Source organism: Lepidochelys olivacea, assembly GCF_965140295.1.
Source record: "Lepidochelys olivacea isolate rLepOli2 genome assembly, chromosome: 6".
NCBI classification, from domain to species: Eukaryota; Metazoa; Chordata; order Testudines; family Cheloniidae; genus Lepidochelys; species Lepidochelys olivacea.
The window spans coordinates 69,887,412-69,911,171 of NC_140416.1; the positions used below are offsets into that span (position 1 = coordinate 69,887,412).

A 23,760-nucleotide genomic window follows, 5' to 3' on the forward strand; every position below is an offset into this window, starting at 1 on the left:
GGTAAATAAGAGGAATGAGAGGAGGACCCAGGATACATCTGAGGAAAAGGAACAGAAGGAGATTCTGCTGATTGGAAGGCATGAGATGCGCTGTCCTAGGGATGTGGGTTCCACGACCACCGCTCTCAAGAGAAGAAGGCGGGTGGTGGTGGTCGGGGACTCTCTCCTCAGGGGGACTGAGTCATCAATCTGCCACCCCAACCGGGGTTTGACTAGATGACCTCCTGAGGTCCCTTCCACCCCTGATATTCTATGATTCTATGACCCAAGGTAGAGGAGTCACTTGCTCACTCACACTTGGGGTAGTGGGGCTTGAACTCTAAACATAGCTGTGTCGACTGCTTTGAAGTTGTGGCTTGGGCTGGAGCTCCTATATATGCTAAGGACAAGTTATGGTTGCTATAGGAACCAAAACTTTTTGAATTTCTTGATGTTTGTGTGTTTACTAATTTATCTACCTCAAAAGGCTGTTGTGAGGATGAAGCTTGTGTAAATGGCTTTCAGATGCTATAAGTATTATTTAAATACCAAACCATAAAGCTGCAGTAATGTAGGTGTTTTGCATTGAAAGGCTGTACTTTAACCTTAGCAGACAATACTAGAAGAAATAAATTGCTGCTTGAGAAAGTAAAAAACACAAAGTGAAATTACTGAAAATGAAATAATGTTGCTTGAAAGGGGAAAAGAAGGATGTGGGATGTGGGTGAAGAAGGATTTGCCTTGTTTGCTGAATGGATTGTTTACTTCTAAAATGTGTTTAAATTTGACACTAATAATATGGCAGTTGAATTTAAGGTTCTTAAAAGGCTCAGTGTTCAAAAAGAAATATGTTAGGTAAATAGTAAACACAAACCTTTTCTGATTATTACACCAATATAACTGCAGATTGAAAACTAGTTTAAAATCTCTCTAAGCTTCCAGACTATTAGTGGGACAAATCATATCTTTTATAGCAAGGTGGCTGCCACAAGTAACAGACTCAGAAAAGCCAACTGTAATTAAAAACTGTATTTTTCAAGCATAGTATGTTTTTCACTTTGTTGAGATACACCTTTTTATGAACTTTCAGCCTGCTGGACTAAAGAAAAACAAAGTCTTCTGTTATGGCAGTTCATTTACTGATATTTCATGCATTCTTTTATGCGACACCACTACAGTTTGGCATGTGATCAAATAAACCCCAAGATCTCAAAATAAAATACCAAATTTTTCCCAGATTAAGGACATAATCATATAAAAACCACTCATCTTTGTATGTTTTCCCCAAAACCATTAATCTAGCACTCAGAGTTTAGCACAGGTTCTTAAATCTTACCCAAACTTCCTGGTTTCATTTTTGACCTGTTTCCAGGATTTGTTAAAGTTTTGCATAGTGCTATGTGTTCTTGTTTCCCAAAGACAGTCATTCTAAATTTTAAGGAAGATGGACAATTGCTGTTTCTATGTCAGCCTTTGTGCATTATTGGTCGCTTGCTGCAATATAAAAATATCAATTCCTGAATAGTTTTCCTTTTGTTTAAAATTTGTGAGCAACATCTACTTCTCTGACCATTTCTTTCATCACTAGCTAAACTCGCAGGGCCAGATTCTTAGCTGATGTAAGTCTGTGAACCTCCATTGACTTCAGAGAATCTATGCTGAGTCTGTTTACCATAAGTAGTTAACACATACAGTGGTGTAGTCCTGAATGGGCTGTACACTACTGGAATGCCCCTGCCAGTGTGATCTTGCATGCACGTGCCACGTCACGCTCAGTGGAGGACACCATTTTGAGAGCAAAATGGTGTCATGTGGCAAAAGTGCTGGAACACTGTTCATCCCAGTTCCACTATATCTTTGAACACATATTATAAGAGACCATTCAAGGTGAAGTGGCTAGACCTGCCACCCCACACTGGAACCCATACAGGGTATCATGAAACACTTACACCCTGTACTCAATGTGGACCACATCCTGAAGAAATCTTTCCCAACCCCCCTCTTCTGACTTTCAAACAACTCCCAGCCTCGCCAAGATCATCATCAGACGCAAGCTACCCACAGACCAGGACACACCAACTCAAAGCAGCACCAGATCCTGGCATAACAACAGATGCAAAACCTACAGATATAACTCTATCCCATGATGATCAGTACAGCCCCACAACACACTTTTCAGGATCCATGGGTCCCACACATGCCTATCACAACACATTGTGTGCCTCATCCAGTGCACTAAATGCTCCAATAACAATGATGTGGGTGAAACCAGGCAATCACTGTGCTTGCAAATGAATTCACACAGCAAAATGATAAAAGCACTGTGTTGCCTGTGGGTGAACACTTTTCACAAAGCAGTCGCTCCAAATCTGACCTCTCAGCCCTCATCCTCAAAGGAAAACTCATCAACAGCTTCAAATGATGAGCCTGGGAGCTAAATTCATAACTGTGCTAGATACTAAAAAATCATGGCCTTAATAAAGATTTATGACTTGTTACAAAAATCTATAACCCACTAACCCCCCTTTTTGTCCGATGACTACAGAGGTGTTAACGGGCTATTTTACCTTGAATGGTCTCATACAATATGTGTAAACTACTTGTGCTAAACTATCTGTTCCACCTTGAATTTAGCTGTGACACTCTGAGTTCCTTTCCCAGACCTGAAGAAAAGCTCTTTGTAAGCTTGGATGCCTGTCTCTTTCACCAACAGAAGTTGGTCCAGTAAAAGATATTACCTCACCCACTTTGTCTCTGTAATGTCCTGGGACCAACATGTCTACAACAACACTGCAACCATCACTGGTTTACATATATTGTATAAGACAGATGCTATTAAATGCTGATTCCAAAGGGCAATGCAATTTACTGAGTTGATTTACAAAATCATTCTCTAGATTTGAAACTGATGAAAGTACCATTTATTGGAAGTTAGGAAGAATTTCAATCATCATTTATTTACTTCCCACATAGTGTGCCAATAACACGGATTCAGCTTGGAAACCCACTAATTTACCAAGTGAAAAATCAGCCAACCACAGAAGTAAATGCTCTCCACCTCCTCCTGTGTCCTCCTCCTGTTTTTAATGGATAAATAAAAGAGGTCATAGCTCTACTCATTCCATCTCTCTTACACTCTGGCAGCATTTCTTACTGGTGTTAGAACCAGCAGGAGAGTTAAATGATATGGCACAGAATGCAAGGTGAGAAATCAAGTGAGAATTATGAAATTAGAAGAGAAATGCGTGATGGAATAACAGGCTTTTGCTGTTTTTTAGAATTTGGCTTTCAATTGTTTCTGAATTGGTATAGAAAAGTGGTTCTCAACCAGGGGTAAATGTACCCCTGCGGGTAGAGGTCTTCCAGGGGGTACATCAACTCATCTAGATATTTGCCTACTTTTACAACAGGCTACATAAAAAGCCTAGCGAAGTCAGTACAAACTAAAATTTTATACAGACCAAATGAGAAAAAAAGCACTTTTTCAGTCATAGCATGCTGTGACACTTTTTAATTTTTATGTCTGATTTTATAAACAAGTCATTTTGAAGTGAGGTGAAACTTGGGCTACGCAAGACAAATCCGAGTCCTGAAAGAGGTATAGTAGTCTGGAAAAGCTGAGAATCACTGAAATAGAATACATGTTTTCCTTGGCTTTTCTTGCAGTTAAATCGTATCTAGCAGTAGGTCATCTGCACTCATTGCTGTCACTTGTCAGCAACAAACACTTTCCATAGGATAATATTAGCTTCAGACCATGTGCACATTAGGGAATTTTAGGAAGTCATTCAGTGACAGGAACATTCTGAGCAGGTTTAATTGAGATGATGGTAAAAGCGTGAGTAGCCAGCAATCCTTGCTCACAGGAGAGGTCTGTCTGATGCAGCTGCACCAGCAGTAGGGATTCTTTTGCTACAGTTCCCTAGAGCAGATCTGGTTTGAGAGTGAAGATGTGGCCTTCTAGAGCCGCATGTGGTGTAGATTTCAGAGTAACAGCCGTGTTAGTCTGTATTCGCAAAAAGAAAGGAATACTTGTGGCACCTTAGAGACTAACCAATTTATTTGAGCATAAGCTTTCATGAGCTACAGCTCACTTCATCGGATGCACACTGTGGAAAGTATAGAAGATCTTTTTATACACACAAAGCATGAAAAAATGGGTGTTTACCACTACAAAAGGTTTTCTCTCCCCCCACCCGACTCGCCTGCTGGTAACAGCTTATCTAAAGTGATCACTCTCCTTACAATGTGTATGATAATCAAGGTGGGCCATTTCCAGCACAAATCCAGGGTTTAACAAGAACGTCTGGGGGGAGGGGGGAGATAGGAAAAAACAAGGGGAAATAGGTTACCTTGAATAATGACTTAGCCACTCCCAGTCTCTATTCAAGCCTAAGTTAATTGTATCCAATTTGCAAATGAATTCCAATTCAACAGTCTCTGGCTGGAGTCTAGTTTTGAAGTTTTTTTGTTGTAATATCGCAACTTTCATGTCTGTAATCGTGTGACCAGAGAGATTGAAGTGTTCTCCAACTGGTTTATGAATGTTATAATTCTTGACATCTGATTTGTGTCCATTTATTCTTTACGTAGAGACTGTCCAGTTTGACCAATGTATATGGCAGAGGGGCATTGCTGGCACATGATGGCATATATCACATTGGTGGATGTGCAGGTGAACGAGCCTCTGATAGTGTGGCTGATGTTATTAGGCCCTGTGATGGTGTCTCCTGAATAGGTATGTGGGCACAGTTGGCAACGGACTTTGTTGCAAGGATAGGTTCCTGGGTTAGTGGTTCTGTTGTGTAGTATGTGGTTGCTGGTGAGTACTTGCTTCAGGGGGGGCTGTCTGTAGGCAAGGACTGGCCTGTCTCCCAAGTTTTGTGAGAGTGTTGGGTCATCCTTCAGGATAGGTTGTAAATCCTTAATAATGCATTGGAGGGGTTTTAGTTGCGGGCTGAAGGTGACGGCTAGTGGCGTTCTGTTATTTTCTTTGTTAGGCCTGTCCTGTAGTAGGTGACTTCCGGGAACTCTTCTGGCTCTATCAATCTGTTTCTTCACTTCCGCAGGTGGGTATTATAGTTGTAAGAATGCTTGATAGAGGTCTTGTAGGTGTTTGTCTCTGTCTGAGGGGTTGGAGCAAATGCGGTTGTATCGCAGAACTTGGCTGTAGACGATGGATCGTGTGGTGTGGTCAGGGTGAAAGCTGGATGCATGTAGGTAGGAATAGCAGTCAGTAGGTTTCCGGTATAGGGTGGTGTTTATGTGACCATCGTTTATTAGCACTGTAGTGTCCAGGAAGTGGATCTCTTGTGTGGACTGGACAAGGCTGAGGTTGATGGTGGGATGGAAATTGTTGAAATCATGATGGAATTCCTCAAGGGCTTCTTTTCCATGGGTCCAGATGATGAAGATGTCATCAATATAGTGCAAGTAGAGTAGGGGTGTTAGGGGACGAGAGCTGAGGAAGCGTTGTTCTAGGTCAGCCATAAAAATGTTAACATACTGTGGGGTCATGCGGGTACCCATAGCAGTGCCGCTGATTTGAAGGTATACATTGTCCCCAAATGTAAAATAGTTATGGGTAAGGACAAAGTCACAAAGTTCAGCCACCAGGTTTGCCGTGACGTTATTGGGGATAGTGTTCTTGACGGCTTGTAGTCCATCTTTGTGTGGAATGTTGGTGTAGAGGGCTTCTACATCCATAGTGGTCAGGATGATGTTATCAGGAAGATCACCGATGGATTGTAGTTTCCTCAGGAAGTCAGTGATGTCTCGAAGGTAGCTGGGAGTGCTGATAGCGTAGGGCCTGAGGAGGGAGTCTACATAACCAGACAATCCTGCTGTCAGGGTGCCAATGCCTGAGATGATGGGGTGCCCAGGATTTCCAGGTTTATGGATCTTGGGTAGTAGATAGAATATCCCAGGTCGGGGTTCCAGGTGTAGAGGTGTAGAGAGGCCCTACCACTGCTCCTCAGATGGAGTGGAGGGGAGCATTTGTCACATAGATCTTCGCCTGCTATAGTGAAACCACACTTCTAGTCTGTGAGCAAATCTACACTTAAAGTGTGCCACCAGTGGTAGCCATAGTGGGAGTCCTAATATGGACATGCATTGGCCTTTTAACCCTATGTCATCTAACTTCTCAGAGTAACTTTAGACAACAGGGGTAAAAGTGCCATCTTATCTGTGCTAACACTCACACCGCTGGGACCATAGCTGGAGATGCACGTATAGATTTCCTGAAAAGGAAACCCTTTTAATGAAGATACGAATAAATAAATCACTTTACAAAAAGTGACAGGGTGTTGCTTCTATTTTCTTTTTCTTTCTAGTGATGCCTGTATTTATTTTAATAAGTTGTCTAGTTTTTGGAGTCCTACTCTTGTGTTTTTTCTTTCCATAGTGTGATTAGTAAGGAAATAACAGGCAAATAAAGAATAGCAGAATATGCTGTGTACATATAATTGGGAACTGGTGATATAACAACTGACAGTACATTTTGCGATCAAGAGAAAGTAAATATGTGAAACTTTTATACCTGTAAAAGCAGATAGGCATTCCTGGAGGCAGGAGCGTGACAGACAGACTTTCTGAACACCTACACCTTCGGCAAACAGGGATTTTATAGAACAGCAAGCTCCACTGCACGGTGTTTACTCCAACTATTTTTAGTATTCTAAGGGACATTTTTTTTTACCTGCTCAGGCATTCGAAGAAAATGAGCACTGATCTCTTGTATCTGAGTAAGACTTACTTCATTCCTCTGTATACATGACAGAAACAGATTCAAGTTACCAAGCATATCGTACTCACGTGTAAGCCAAAAAAGTGTAGGTTTGAGGTTGTGATGAGTATGTTTCAAGATCAGTTTTATAGGCAAGTCAGTGTGGCCCAGGGATATGATGAATGCAGTCAGTAGTACACTAAATTACAGCCCACTGCCTTCCTCATTTTTAAGTAAGAGGTGGATCCCTGTGAAAAGCTGTTAGGATCAAGATGGAGCTTTGAATGCTGGGACTTGGGTTGTTATTTCTATTTGGAAGGCACTAAGAGTATGTCTACACTACAAAATTAGGTCGAATTTATAGAAGTCGGTTTTTTAGAAATAATTTTTTCTAGTCAATTGTGTGTCCCCCCACACTAAATGCTCTAAGTGCATTAAGTGCATTAACTCGGCGGAGTGCTTCCACAGTACCGGAGTGTTGCACTGTGGGTAGCTATCCCACAGTTCCCGCAGTCTCTGCTGCCCATTGGAATTCTGGGTTGAGATCCCAATGCCTAATGGGGCAAAAACATTGTCGCGGGTGGTTCTGGGTACATGTCGTCAGACCCTTCCTTCCTCCCTCCGTGAAAGCAACGGCAGACAATCATTTCGCGCCTTTTTTCCTGAGTTACCTGTGCAGACGCCATACCATGGAGCCTGCTCAGCTCACTGTCACTGTATGTCTCCTGGATACTGGCAGATGTGGTACTGCGTTGCTACATAGCAGCAACACATTGCCTTGTGGCCGCGGATGGTGCAATAGGCCTGATAACCATCGTCATCATGTCCGAGGTGCTCTTGGCTGCCTTGGTAAGGTTGATCAGGAGCGCCTGGGCAGACATGGGCTCAGGGACTAAAATAGGAGTGACTTGACCAGGTCATTCTCTTTAGTCCTGCCGGCAGTCCTGTTGTACTGTCTTCTGGCGAGCAGGCAGGAGATGAGGATGGCTAGCAGTCCTACTGCACTGTCTGCTGCCAGCCAAAGATGTAAAAGATAGATGGAGTGGATCAAAACAAAAAATACACCAGATTTGTTTTGTATTCATTTGCTCCCTCCTCCCTTCATGAAATCAATGGCCGACAATTGTTTCGGTGAGGTCTGTCAGGGGCACCTTGAAAAGTTTAATGGAGATTCAGTCCTGCCTGAAATACTGGGGGGAGGGATAGCTCATTGTGTTGAGCATTGGCCTGCTAAACCCAGGGTTTTGAGTTCAATCCTTGAGGGGGCCATTCTGTGTAACAGTTGTTTTTGTTTCTCCTTGATGTAAAGCCACCCCCTTTGTTGATTTTAATTTCCTGTAAGCCAACCCTGTAAGCCATGTCATCAGTTGCCCCTCCCTCCATCAGAGTAATGGCAGACAATCGTTCCGTGCCTTTTTTCGGTGCAGACGCCATACCACGGCAAGCATGGAGCCTGCTCAGATCACTTTGGCAATTAGGAGCACATTAAACAGCACGCGCATTATCCAGCAGTATATGCAGCACCAGAACCTGGCAAAGTGAAACCAGACGAGTAGGCGACGTCAGCATGGTGATGAGAGTGATGAGGACATGGGACACAGACTTCTCTCAAAGCACGGGCCCTGGCAATGCGGGCATCATGGTGCTACTGGGGCAGGTTCATGCGGTGGAAGGCCAATTCTGGGCCCGGGAAACAAGCAGAGACTGGTGGGACTGCATAGATTTGCCGGTCTGGGACGAATTCCAGTGGCTGCGAAACTTTCGCCTGCGTAAGAGCACTTTCATGGAACTTTGTGACTTGCTTTCCCCTGCCCTGAGGCACAAGAATACCAAGATGAGAGCAGCCCTCACAGTTGAGAAGCAAGTGGCAATAGCCCTGTGGAAGCTTGCAACGCCAGACAGCTACCGGTCAGTTGGGAATCAATTTGGAGTGGGCAAATCTACTGTTGGGGCTGCTGTGATGCAGGTAGCCCATGCAATCAAAGATCTGCTGATATCAAGGGTAGTGACCCTGGGAAATATGCAGATCATAGTGGATGGCTTTGCTGCAATGGGATTCCCTAACTGTGGTGGGACCATAGACGGAACCCATATCCCTATCTTGGCACTGGAGCACCAATCCGGTGAGTACATAAACCGCAAGGGATACTTTTCAATGGTGCTGCAAGCACTGGTGATCACAAGGGACGTTTCACCAACATCAACGTGGGATGGCCGGGAAAGGTACATGATGCTCGCATCTTCAGGAACTCTGGTCTGTTTCAAAAGCTGCAGGAAGGGACTGTATTCCCAGACCAGAAAATAACTGTTGGGGATGTTGAAATGCCTATAGTTATCCTTGGGGACCCAGCTTACCCCTTAATGCCATGGCTCATGAAGCCATACACAGGCAACCTGGACAGTTATCAGGAGCTGTTCAACTACAGGCTGAGCAAGTGCAGAACGGTGGTAGCATGTGCATTTGGATGTTTAAAAGCACGCTGGTGCAGTTTACTGACTCGGTTAGACCACAGCGAAACCAATCTTGCCACTGTTATTACTGCTTGCTGTGCGCTCCACAATATCTATGAGAGTAAGGGGGAGACATTTATGGCAGGGTGGGAGGTTGAGGCAAATCGCCTGGCCGCTGGTTACATGCAGCCAGACACCAGGGCGGTTAGAAGAGCACAGGAGGGTACGGAAGCTTTGAAAACCAGTTTCAGGACTAGCCAGGCTACAGTGTGAAAGTTCTGTTTGTTTCTCCTTGATGAAACCACCCACCCCCTTTGGTTCACTCTACTTCCCTGTAAGCTAACCACCGTCCCCTCCTCCCTTCAATCACCACTTGCAGAAGCAATAAAGTCATTGTTGCTTCACATTCATGCATTCTTTATTAATTCATCACACAAATAGGGGGATAACTGCCAAGGTAGCCCGGGAGGGGTGGTGGAGGAGAGAAGGACAAGGCCACACAGCACTTTAAAAGTTTAAAACTTTAAAACTTATTGAATGCCAGCCTACTGTTGCTTGGGCAATCCTCTGGGATGGAGCGGCTGGGTGGCCGGAGGCCCCCCAACCGTGTTCTTGGGCGTCTGGTTGAGAAGGCTATGGAACTTGGGGCGGTCTGTGCTCCTGCTGCCTTTCCTGCAGCTCAACCTTACGCTGGAGCATATTAGTTTGATCCTCCAGCTGCCTCAGCATTGAATCCTGCCTCCTCTCGTCACGCTGCCGCCACTTTTCAGCTTCAGCCCTCTCTTCAGCTCGCCACCTCTCCTCCCGGTCATTTTGTGCTTTCCTGCACTCTGACATTGTCTGCCTCCATGCATTCTTCTGTGTTCTGTCAGCGTGGGAGGACAGCATGAGCTCAGAGAACATTTCATCACGAGAGCGTTTTTTTCGCTTTCTAATCTTCGCTAGCCTCTGGGAAGGAGAAGATCCTGTGATCCTTGAAACACATGCAGCTGGTGGAGAAAAAAAAGGGACAGTGAGCAGTCAGCAGAGGTATATAAAAAGACACATTTTATAGAACAATGGGTACACTCTCACGGTAAACCTTGCTGTTAACATTACATACATAGCACATGTGCTTTCGTTACAAGGTCACATTTTGCCTCCCCACATCGCGTGGCTAACCCCTCCCCCCTTCCCGTGGCTAACAGCAGGGAACATTTCTGTTCAGCCACAGGCAAACAGCCCAGCAGGAACAGCCACCTTTGAATGTCCCCTTAAGAAAAGCACCCTATTTCAACCAGGTGACTTTGAATGATATCACTCTCCTGACGATAACACAGAGAGATAAAGAACGGATGTTGTTTGAACGCCAGCAAACATTCGCTGCAATGCTTTGTTCTGCAATGATTCCTGACTACGTGCTACTGGCCTGGCGTGGTAAAGTGTCTTACCATGGTGGACAGAATAAGGCTGCCCTCCCCAGAAACCTTTTGCAAAGGCTTTGGGAGTACATCCAGGAGAGCTTTATGGAGATGTCCCTGGAGGATTTCTGCTCCATCCCCAGACACGTTAACAGACTTTTCCAGTAGCTGTACTGGCCGCGAATGCCAGGGAAAATTAATCATTAAACACGCTTGCTTTTAAACTATGTATACTATTTATAAGGATAGACTCGCCAGAAGTCCCTTCTCTGCCTGGCAGGTCCAGGAGACAGCCTTGGGTGGGTTAAGGGGGTACTGGCTCCAGGTCCAGGGTGAGAAACAGTTCCTGGCTGTCGGGAAAACCAGTGTCTCCTTGCTTGCTGTGAGCTATCTACAACCTCGTCATCATCATCTTCCTCATCCCCAAAACCTGCTTCTGTGTTGCCTCCATTTCCATTGAAGGAATCAAACAACACGGTTGGGGCAGTGATAGCTGAATCCCCTAAAATGGCATGCAGCTCATCATAGAAGCGGCATGTTTTGGGCTCTGACCCGGAGCGGCCGTTTGCTTCTCTGGTTTTCTGGTAGGCTTGCCTCAGCTCCTTAAGTTTCATGCAGCACTGCTTCGGGTCCCTGTTATGGCCTCTGTCCTTCATGCCCTGGGAGATTTTGACAAAGGTTTTGGCATTTCGAAAACTGGAACGGAGTTCTGATAGCATGGATTCCCTTCCCCATACAGCGATCAGATCCCGTACCTCCCGTTCAGTCCATGCTGGAGCTCTTTTGCAATTCTGGGACTCCATCATAGTCTCCTCTGCTGATGAGCTCTGCATGGTCACCTCTGCTGATGAGCTCTGCACTCACCTGCAGCTTGCCACGCTGGCCAAACAGGAAATTGAAATTCAAAAGTTCACGGGCCTTTTCCTGTCTACCTGGCCAGTGCGTCTGAGTTGAGAGTGCTGTCCAGAGCGGTCACAATGGAGCACTCTGGGATAGCTCCCGGAGGCCAATACTGTCTAATTGCATCCACAGTACCCCAAATTCGACCTGGCAAGGCCGATTTCAGAGCTAATCCTCTTGTCGGGGGTGGAGTAAGAAAATCAATTTTAAGAGCCCTTTAAGTAAAAAAAAAAAAAAAAGGACTTTGTTGTGTGGACGGGTGCAGGGTTAAATCGATTTAACACTGCTAAATTCTACCTCAACTCCTAGTGTAGACCAGGGCTGAGATACTAGGGTGATAGAGGCTATACAAACACCTAGATAGATGTGCAAACATCACATCTTTATGCCTGATGGAGGAAATGTTACACGTTTTTATTTAAAGACAGCTGTGTACATGAAAGAATTTAAAAACGCATTCCAGTTGCTTGCTGTATTGGAGAGGGATAGAACACAACTGGCATTTTAAATGCAGGCGCAAGCAACAATCATCAATTTGTATGCAAGTTTTAAATCTCTCAGAGTCATGTGTGAACGATAACTGCAAGCACATGAAAAAGAAACAGTATCTTAAAAATAAGGTGTATGTGAATAGAACAGCCTGATTCTTGGAATGAAAAAATAATATTCAAGTTTATAATGAATTTTGCTCAAAAATACAAAAATGAACATCTTGAAACATATTGGAAAGAATTAGATTCACCTACATCGGTGCACACTGTTCTGGAGCTGTTGTATTTTTTTTCTGTACGGGAGCATTTTCTGTTCCCCGTGGTATGGCACTGTGCAGCATCCCAGGAGGATGATCTGATGGTTTTCACAGAAGAAATTAAAAAACAAAACAGGAAAACAACCCAGCTCTTAATCTAGACTGTTTGGGAAAGCAATCCTGTAACAGCCCATGTGGCATGGAGATAGGGAGTTGTGCATCATCTCAGGTGCACAATGAAATATCACAAAGGTGAAATTCTGGCTACATTTAAGTTAGTGGGAGGTTTTCTGTTGACTTAAATGGTCCAAAATTTTACCCTAGATGTGTAAACATAAGTCTCCATCCTGGTTTTTTTGCCACAAGGTTTTAAAATACTCCTCTACACCCCCTGTTGTTGCGTAAGAAAGAAAGAAGTGTGGCATAGGTCAGGGAGAGTGGGTGGTTCTCTTAACTGCTGGTCCTGAAGCAATAATTCCAGTGTGCAGCAGCTATTATGTTTAACATTAGTTTTGCCTCAGATGTCAAAGATCTGCCTACACATACATATAAACTAAAAAGTGAAAAAACAAGAGTTGAAAAAAAGAGTGAAATCAAAATTAATTGGCCATAAATTTAACAGAAGTGTGGTAATGACATTAATGTAAGCAAGCAAGAATTATTATTATTTATTTGTATTGTGATAGTACCTAGGAGCCCTACTCATTATAAAATTCATTGGTTAGGGAATTTAGAAACTTTGCTTTATATTTTCCATATGCAAAGAGGATGCATACTGTCAGTCTACAAGGCTTTTATTTTGATTAAGGAAAAAAAACAGAAAATAAAAAAAATATAAAAAAAAATTTGTTGTTGTGGTTGTTGCTGAAAATTGAAAATTGTTGGTTTTTAAGAGGAGGTATCAATGTTTTCAATGAAATTGTCCAGGGGGGTGGGGGAACCCATTTTCCAACCAGTTCTATTAGCAACCTCAAAGTTTTTGTTACTGTTGTAAAGATACTTACATCCAATAAATTCCACTCTAGGTGGGACGTGAGAGTTCATGAAAGTAAGAAGTAGGAAAAACAAGTCAGATTTGAAGTGTGTGGGCTTTGTATTGGGAGTTTTGCTTCAATCCTGATCTAGCTAATGTTAACAAAAGTATAATTTGGTATCCAGCTGAAAACTAGATCCATGAGGGTACATTAGCTAAGGTTTCATGAGTAAATCCACAGCGAATAAAGACTTAATTCTGACTTAGTGGCAAAGGTATTTCTTTTAGATGACCATCTCTGGTTTCTATTGTGATCATCTTGCTGGTTGTTAAAGATATTATTCAGAGTTTTACTTATTATTAGAGTTATTACTAAGAGATGTTGTTACAAAATTATCTGTTTGATTTTAATACCTGGATCAACACTTTGAGTCTAGCAAAGACATTTAAGAATGGTGGAGCTTGGTGTGGAAAAAGGTGCGCTGACAACTGAGTTTAATATGTTTCTACCTGTTTCACCACTTTGAATCAGAATGCAACTTTATTGATAATAATAAAAGTTCTGAGTATGTTGCTACCCGTAGATTCCATGAACACGTAAAAATGTTCGCCGGAGTTTGTCGCCTTAGCAGACTATTTTTCAGCGTGATATATTAGCCCATTTTTGTAGTAACTTTTTTTTCTGACTCTACTTCTCTGGGTATTTTCATTATTGTAACTCTGCTTACATTGGTCTCCCTAAAATTTCAGAACAAAAAAAAGTTGGGGTTACCTAAGGCAACCATTTATTACATACATATACAACATTATGAATAGACAGTGCATAAAGATATTTATTGTATATTAAAATTTGCAGTAGTACAAGTAGATTAACTTTATTTAAATTAGTTTGGCAGACTCTATACTTAATTTTTTTTCTAAATTTAAAGGATCTATTTTTCAGTGAAGCCTGCAGAGGCCAGTGATTACTCATTGTTGCTGGGAAACATTTCCAAAGGCCTGAATGGGAGTTAGGCATCTACCCGTCGTTGAAAGTCACACAGAATGCCAGCAAGGTTGCCAACTAATGCCAGTTGTAGTGGTTGTTTTATTGTAGACATTTGCCCATTAAGAACTACTATCAAACAAGAATTTATATTTCTCCTTTTTAATTAAAATACAGTTTTGTCCTTTCCTCTAACATATTTGAAATCTTAAACAACAATAGGTGACTCGCTATACCAAGGTTGCCATAAGAGATGCCTGTACATTAGTTTAGTACTGAGGGGACAGTGCCATCTGTTGAATCACCAGCACCGCTTCCCATAGAAGTCTCCCATCCAAGAATTGACTAGCACAATCTGGTGTCATTTATTAAATGTGAGCCCAAGGTGGCCTGGCTTATCATCCAAATACCTAGGAAAATAACCTTTGATAGAAAATGTCTATAGTATTTTCAGCTGTAATGACCTGAAACATGGAGCTATAAACCAGCCAGAATACCGATAGTAGTCTGGGATCTTTCACAAATTCCAACAGCTAATGACAGAGGAATGTGGACAAAAAAGGAACAACTCTGGCTATACAAGTATGGAAAAGACTCAAAACACAGACTGCTGTAATGCTAGTTAAATAACTCAGTCACCTAGAACAGTGTCATCCTCTCCCATGAAAATAAATGGATGATGGGTAAGCAAAACTGATATGGAAAACTGTGCAGTTCCCTGTGTAGGCTTTGATTGTCTCCATACTATCTGACTCCTGTGTGGAGTTTTCAGTGCCTTATTTTCTTTGAGGCGAAGGCTTTGTGGCATATGGTGGGAAATCTGCTGATTTCAAGCTATCGGCATGGAGAGCTTGCCACTGCATGCTGATGCCCAATGTCCTAGTCTCCTCTGGTAGCCTGGCTTGCCTAGGAGCTAGTTAACCATGGCTGCAAGTACAAATAAAGTTAAAGCTTCTCTGAGTAGCATTAGTGCCTGATTGATTTTCCATTGAAAAACCCATTGGTTTTGGAGGTATAATATACCCTTTTGAGTGCTTGCACTCAGCTCTGTCCCCAAGCTATGACCCATCGAACACATGTGGCGGTCCAGTTGCATCATGTATAGGTAAAGGATTCCTCCATCTTAGAGAGAGAGGAACGATGCCTTGTGATCTCTACTCCTCCCACTCATCAGCCAGGTTTGGTCAGGACTTGTGCTATTTTCATTTCCTCTATACCTCCCAATGGAGGAAATCATATGACAACTCATGGTTTATAAAACTGACTCCAAGGCTGTCTCTCTAGACTCAGACTGTCCTACTTCATTAGACCTTATGCCACAGGAATATGAAGAATAGCTCAACACTTCTCTAGCAGTGTCTGAACCATAAAAACGTCCGCTAGTTGCTTTTCTTTCTCAGCGTCTTTATTTGTATTCATTCTAACAGAGAGGTGAACCTTGCAGTGATTTAGTGATTTACTGTGAAGAGCTACTAAAGAAATTCAAAATAGGTAAATAGTTTCAATTTACAAACAAAGCCATCAGCTTCTCCCCTGCTCCAGGTCATCATAATAGTATGTTGTTACTGTCTGAAGTGTCCTCCTTTAATAACTGGAGGATAGGAATAACAAGGAATACTTTGTTGAGCAAGTGATATGATTGACTGAATACCTTCTAGTGCTTTCAGAAGCTTTAAACCCAGCTGATTGAATGCTGCTTGGTGAATATTTTATCATGCCCAAGGCACCTGCCAAAACTAGATGAAGATTCTATTTTTAAACACATCAAATAGTAAATACTTAGCTAAATATTTTGTCAGCTACCAAATAGGAATTTGGGTAATAAGAAATACATCATACAATTGATGTAAAATTGAATAAAGAGTTATATTTATTTACTGTAAACCTATACAGCATATCAATGGTGAATATTTCAGAAGTTATACTGTACACTTTTCTGAAACGATACAGTAAAGATACTGGCTAGTTTCTAAAAAGCTAGTTGGCAGAATGAAGCAAGGACTTACACTCAACTAACGGCATTTCTATCTATTTTTTAACACTAGTTGTGATCTCTGGTTGTGCTTTTCCTATTAGGAAATGTTCTCTTTTCTGTAAAAATCTCTCTCTTGCAATCAGTTTGTGCTCAATCTCGTATCTGACATCTTGGTGTGCAGCAGGAGGGATCCAGCACTACGTGCTACAAAGGCAGATTGCTTCCTTTCCCGTTGTGCTGCTGTGAGATTTTAATGTCATGGGTAAGGAGTCCTTCTCTGTACAATGACAGCTGTGGGCCTTTAACAACTTCTTGTGAAACCAATTACCCATTTGGATCGGTTTTGCCTTCAGCAGGGGCAGTGATATTTCTCTGGCCTTCTGTTTTTAGCATATAAATCTTTCTGTGTGTTAGGTGATAAGCTTTGTGGGTGATATTTCAGAGCCACTTTTGAAAAGGTTGGCAAATGCAGCTCTCTAGTTGTAGTGGGTATATGTCTAGTCACTGGGTATATGTGTTCTGTTACTGGTTTTGTTTAAAATTAGGGGAAACATGATGGAATTTTAGGGTCTACAATCATCCTGAAAAATGGCATGCTGCTGCTGTCCCTTCTTCTGACACCAGTGTCCTTTTCTGACACCAGTATAATGCCTCTGTTGAGCAGTAACAAATATCTGGAGCCTTGCAGGTCAGCTTCCCAGTGGAGGAGATATCAGTGACATAGAATTTTGAGTATATGCTTAGTGTAACTTGTTTTATTTATATCCATACACCAATTCTAGAACAAAGGTGGTCAGACAGCATGCACGGCAGTCAGTCCCTTTTTCCAGGAATCTCAGCCCTGCAGCAACACAAGTTACTGCCCCAAGAATTTATTTTAATCAAAGCCAAAGGCAGATAGCAAACTTTTCTGCTGCTCACAGAACTCCCTCTCTTCAGAAGCTACCTCCTACAGAGAACCCTGCCTAAGAAATACTAACAACAGCACAGCATGTCTTCCCAAGACTGAACATTATGTTACACACTACAGAAAAAGAACTTGAAAGACTATGTATAAAAGCACCACTTGGTGACACCTGCCATAACATTATCTATTACTAGTTACTGTCGAGGTTATTCAGGAAGAACTGTGTCTTTGATGTCAGACTTTTTGTGTCAGGAGTAGAGTATGATCAGTGATAAATACTATCTGAACTAATGTTGATTTCTGCCTTTCCTTTTTCTGTTCCTCCCCACACCCTCATCCCACATTTCTCTTCAAACTGTAGAGTATATATATATTGAATATTGGAAAAACTTGGTTGATTTCATCTTGTGTGTTTCTCTTTTTTTCCCTTGGTATAATTAGACATTATTGTCTGTATGGAATCCCATAAATTGAAAAGTAAATGAAGATAAATCTCATTCTTTTGTTGCCTAATACAGGCCTCAATGCACTACTGTAAACTTGTACCAAGGTCTTCAGAGGTAGTAAAAAAGCAGCCTGCTGACCCATTTTCACACCCAGACAAGTAATGTAAAATCAGCTTTACCTGGAATCTTTCTTTTCTTACTCTGTATATCCATCTTTTAAAATACTGTGCGCCAATTTTTTGAAATGTGGGTACCTTAATAGATTTCCATATTTGGATACTCAAAACAAACTGCCCATTTGAAACACTTTTGTGTCAATTTAAGCATCTAAATGCATGGTTTGGGCATCCTATTTAACCACTTACATTTGGAAATTGAACTCTTTGTGTCCAATTGTGCATACACATAAATACGTGCTCTTGCTCTGCCTATATAATACAAATATTAGGCGGAACCAAAGATATATAGCTAATTCTAAACAAGTGCTTTTATTTGCAGTACTTTGAAACATTCAAATTAGTCAGAAGTATAGATTTGTATTTTGTCTTTTTCTTCCCCCTTTTCCCAGGAAACGTCATGGTGCTGTGGTCGACCTGCAGAACATCAGTATTTAAATCAGTAACAAACCGCTTCATTAAGAACTTGGCCTGCTCTGGGATCTGTGCCAGTCTAGTCTGTGTGCCTTTTGATATTGTCCTTAGTGCCAGTCCACACTGCTGTTGGTGGATCTACACCATGCTCTTCTGTAAAATTGTCAAGTTCTTGCATAAAGTCTTCTGCTCAGTGACCATCCTTAGTTTTCCTGCCATTGCTTTGGACAGGTAAGAAATTAAATTTACTAGCAAAGTGTCCTTGATTTTCTTTATTTCCTTCCCTGCTTAATTACAGACACCTGAATGTTAAATATTGTTTAATGGTGCCTTGTGCCAATATATCAACTGCCTCCACCCCAGCTTTGTGTTCACAAAGTTCAATTTCCTTCCACACAAGTATGGATATAAAGATTAATCTCTGTTGTGTAGAACAGTTTCATTTCAGTTTATCCTGATATCTATGTACTTCACAAAGGGGTTTTGATATGCAGATGTATCTTCAAAGATGCTTCTATCCTCTTATTCCTCCTGTCATTAATCCTTCTTAGTAACAAGTCTTTGGGATGAACAAACTTCTCGGATACTTGTCCATTAACTCACTCATTATGTGATTAATACTTTCTGATCCCACCTATCTTGAGGCAGATCTCTATTAACATGGAAAAGTACAGTTTCACATGAGTGGTTCTGTGAGCAAAATACAAATTTTTGGTTCCAGACTAATGCAAAATTATTATTTGTATTACCATAGTACATAGTAGCCCCAGTCATGGACCAGGACCCATTGTATGAGGCGCTGTACAAACATAAAACAAAAAGATGGTCCCTGCCTCAAAGAGCATACACTCTAAATAGACCAGACAGACCTAGGGTGGGGAACAGGATACAACGCACAAGCAGAGTGAATGGTGTGATGGCAGCAAACATCATGTTATTTCCACAATTTTCTCACTCTCCTTAGGTAGGTATAGATGGGAGAGGATAAAGTAAATGGAAAGAAAAGGGAAGGGAGGGGGGCACTGAAGGCGAGAGGGTAAGGGGGACAGGGCAGGTAAGAAGGGCAGGTCTGGAGTAAAGCTGAGGTGAAGAGACTGTGAGGGAGGGTGAGGTTGGTGCAAACAGCCAATCAGCACAAGGCAGAGAAAGTACAGTCAACACAAGAGAAAGTTCTCCAAAGCATCAACAGTTCTTGCTTTGGCTGCTTCTTCTCCTACCGGCTGGAGACTCTGACTGGCTCCTCTTGGCAGCTTTCTGCCAGGCCACACAGTAGGCGGGGGGGAGGGGGGCAGCCTGTGGGTCCTAGTGTCCCCCGAGTGAGCGGCTGTCTCCCTGTACAGACCCGGGTCCAACATGGTGTTGGACCAAAACAGAAATATGCAGCGTGTGAGATTAATATTGGGCAGGTTGGTCACATGACATAAGATAAATGGATGTTGCAGCTGCCAGAGTAAAGTAGACTGTCTTGTAAAAATAAGTGTGATACAAGTTAATTGCATAATTAATGCCAACTAAATTGACCTGACATCAAAGTTCTATGTTACTTGCAAGTAATGATCCCTACATTGTATATTGTACGAATGCTGTTTGTGCTAATCTGATAATGGTGTAGTTAACTTGAGTCAGTTCTGTAAGGAACCAAATCATCGATTGACTTCAGCAGGGTTAAACAAGGTATGAATTTCATCCAATACCATTCTATTAATATTGGGCAAAATATTGGATACTGCAGCTATGCCTGGAAGTGCCTCTTTAGCTTTCATTATAATTTCTGTATTTACTGGTCTTTATGATTTGACACTTCCTTCCCTATATGGTGTCTGACTGGGGAGAAGAGAGAATTATCCCTTAGAGTGTTGAGGATCTACTACATCCTGACATTTCAGGCATGATCAAGAGGGAGAACTGTGTTTCACCTAATGCAAACTAAATGCACGAGCCCAAGAAAAACAGAATTTTCAAATGGGGAAAAGTGATTGGCCCATAACTGTTACAGCACTAGTGTGCATCAGGATAATACATACAAGTAAACATAGGGATCGATCCTGCAGGGCTTCTGCCATCAGAGCTCACATTGATTTTTTAGTAGGAGATACAGACAGCCACTCACACAGGGCTTGGCAGGCTTGGTGCAAAATTTATATGCATATTGTTCCATTATATACATCCCTGTTTTGAAGGGTTTAGCTTTGTAATTATAATTTGCTACTTTGGGTTTCATTAAAAAGTTTGCACCTTGTTTGAGCAAATCTGGCTGAGTTTCAAGAGCACTTGGACTGATTAACGGTGGGGTGGAAATCACTAGAAACTCAAGTGAGTTTTCCTTTGAGTTTTTGATGTTGTTCAAACTCTGAGCTCAAAAGGAAACTCAGGATGGGAACTCACCTCAACTAATTAAGAAGAAGTTTACAGGAAGCCCTATGAACCAAACTGGTGGTGTTTTGAACAACTCTATTTGACTAGACACATTTCCTCTTTACTATTCACAACTTAAGGATGGTGTTAGCTAAACCCAGTTCCTGCACTCTTGGTTTGTTCTGGTTTGAAGAGAGACTGAAAAAGAATTGTACTTTTCTCTTTAAACAAAAGGGGCTGGATGGGGCTGATCATTAAAACCTCTTGTTTTGTAGTTCCCTAGGCTTCATTAATTACTTGTGCCCCTGGCAAGATACTGTATGGACACTTTACAATGACTACTCTGTATACAAAACTGTTGTATCCAGTCAAACTAATCTTCATGGAGGGAGGCTTCTATCCAAGGTTGGTCTGCTATCAGCAATTTCAGCTTCTAATAGCATCTGTAGCAGTAAAAGCCATAAGGCATATCTGTGGTATCATGAGATGCTTTTGAAGTCTGATAGGTATTTTTATATTTACTAATTGGCTGGAGCTTACATTGAAGCTATTGTTCATCTCTAACATCTTCAAGGAAGAGGATGTGGGGGTTTGCATGGCAAATTATTGAGTTGAGAAATATTCAAGATTCATATTCAAGCATCAGTATCTCAAACAAAAAACACTATACAGCTATCTGCGACCCTATAAGCAACAGGCACCATGGTCACCAGTGAAACTGCATACTATGTGGGCCTCAGTAATAATATTCATGTCCTTCAGCATCAAAAAGCACAAGCCCCTACCACTTGATAAGGAGAATCCCTATGATTAGAAATAAGTCACCTAAAGGACAATAACACCACAAATACATGAGCAGATCCTGATTTTTAAAAGCTCAAACATCCACATCTGCAAGCAAAAAAGAATATGAATTTGAGCATGTAATTGGTTCAGTTACCACAGATGGATGTGCAAATTGCTAGGTATATTTATAACTATCCATTTACTGATGGCCCTGGGCACCACAACTTTTGAAAATCAAATCCACATTATTTTCTACAGTAGAGGGACACATGCAGTGCTACATACATTGCACCTAGATGCAGAAATCATACTGTACTGACAGGGCCTTGTACTTAAGCACCAACCATACTACAAAGCAAAATGTTTTAAAAAATTCTTGTACCTGTTTTTCATGCACATGCCAAGTAAAATTATATCCAATTTATTTTTAGTGCTCTCTCTTGAAGAGTAGAGCTAAGACTCCAGAATTTTACAGCATTTATAGACATCATGCTTGCTTACACAAGGTGACTTACCACAGCCAAAAGCATGTATGCAACAGGACTCTCACTTCACTGACTTGCATGCCACATGCCACCAACTACTGCAACCATTCTCCAATCATATCAGCCAGGTATATTGTATTGCTGCTTACAATTACATTTTGTTTAGAAACAACATCCGAAGATATTCAGGATGAAGACATTGATGGTGCATTAGATTACTGATCTGGCAAAATCTATCCACATTTCTTATTGCCCTACATACAAATGTTGGGATTATTCTGTCCCTGTTTGTGACCTCTGACACTTTGGTTTTGGGGGTTTTTTTTGGTGCTAAGTACTTTGGGAGGTAATCCGTCATAGGATATCCTTCAGATTAAATTGAGACTCTGGCGTTTTGAATGAACATAAATGTGCCTCAGTCATTATTATTCTTTTTTCTGAATATGACCAGTGCAATGTGCATGGAGGTACAAAAATTATGAGAGAGCCACTTGGAAGTTTCAAGACCAGTATAAGATATTTTTAATGAATATAAATCCAGACAAAAATGTAATATAATCCTGGGTACGGTAGGGATAGCTATTGGCTGATCATTGACATGTGCTTCATAGAATCATAGAATATCAGGGTTGGAAGGGACCTCAGGAGGTCATCTAGTCCAACCCCCTGCTCAAAGCAGGACCAATCCCCAACTAAATCATCCTAGCCAGGGCTTTGTCAAGCCTGACCTTAAAAATATCTAAGGAAGGAGATTCCACCCCCCCCCCCCAGGTAACGCATTCCAGTGTTTCACCACCCTCCTAGTGAAAAAGTTTTTCCTAATATCCAACCTAAACCTCCCCCACTGCAACTTGAGACCATTACTCCTTGTTCTGTCATCAGCTACCACCGAGAATAGTCTAGATCCATCCTCTTTGGAACCCCCTTTCAGGTAGTTGAAAGCACCTATCAAATCCCCTCTCATTCTTCTCTTCTGCAGACTAAACAATGCCAGTTCCCTCAGCCTCTCCTCATAAGTCATGTGTTCCAGTCCCCTAATCATTTTTGTTGCCCTCCACTGGACTCTTCCCAATTTTTCCACATCCTTCTTGTAGTGTGGGGCCCAAAACTGGACACAGTACTCCAGATGAGGCCTCACCAATGTCGAATAGAGGGGAACGATCACGTTCCTCGATCTGCTGGCAATGCCCCTACCTATACATCCCAAAATGCCATTGGCCTTCTTGGCAACAAGTGCACACTGATGACTCATATCCAGCTTCTCGTCCACTGTAACCCCTAGGTCCTTTTCTGCAGAACTGCTGCCGAGCCATTCGGCCCCTAGTCTGTAGCGGTGCATGGGATTCTTCCGTCCTAAGTGCAGGACTCTGCACTTGTCCTTGTTGAACCTCATCAGATTTCTTTTGGCCCAATCCTCTAATTGGTCTAGAGCCCTCTGTATCCTATCCCTACCCTCCAGCATATCTACTTCTTCTCCCAGTTTAGTGTCATCTGCAAATTTGCTGAGGGTTCAATCCACACCATCCTCCAGATCATTTATGAAGGTGTGGATCTTCAGTCCTGTTCTAGAGCTAGACCTATAAAGCCAGACTCTTGTTTAAGAGAAAGCAGAAACTGGTAGTCATTTGGCAACCCACATCATACTCAAACAGCTACCAAAACACTATCCTCATCTCCCTCCGTCAAGCCAGGAGACTGGCTTATAAACTGGAGTACACTTATAAAGTTTGCAGATGATACCAAGCTGGGAGGGATTGCAAGTGCTTTGGAGGATAGAATTAAAATTCAAAGTGATCTGGACAAACTAGAGAAATGGTCTGAAGTAAAAAGGATAAACTTCAATAAGGACAAATGCAAAGTACTCCATTTAGGACAGAACAATCAGTTGCACACATACAAAATGGGAAATGACTGCCTTGGAAGGAGTACTGCGGAAAAGGATCTGGTGGTCATAGTGAACCACAAGCTAAATATGAGTCAACAGTGTAATGCTGTTGCAAAAAAAGCAAACATCATTTTGGGATGTATTAGCAGGAGTGTTGTAAGCAAGACA

The 23,760-nt window shown here is 42.0% G+C and overlaps 1 protein-coding gene across 1 annotated transcript in view; it reads left to right on the forward strand.

Moving 5' to 3' along the window:
• GPR176 (G protein-coupled receptor 176) overlaps window positions 1-23,760 on the forward strand; it is a 76,873-nt gene that overhangs the window by 51,301 nt on the left and 1,812 nt on the right. The window contains exon 2 of the mRNA XM_084629823.1: window positions 18,060-18,312. Within this exon, the coding sequence (XP_084485949.1) occupies window positions 18,060-18,312 (253 nt within the window). The remainder of the gene's footprint in view (window positions 1-18,059; window positions 18,313-23,760) is intronic.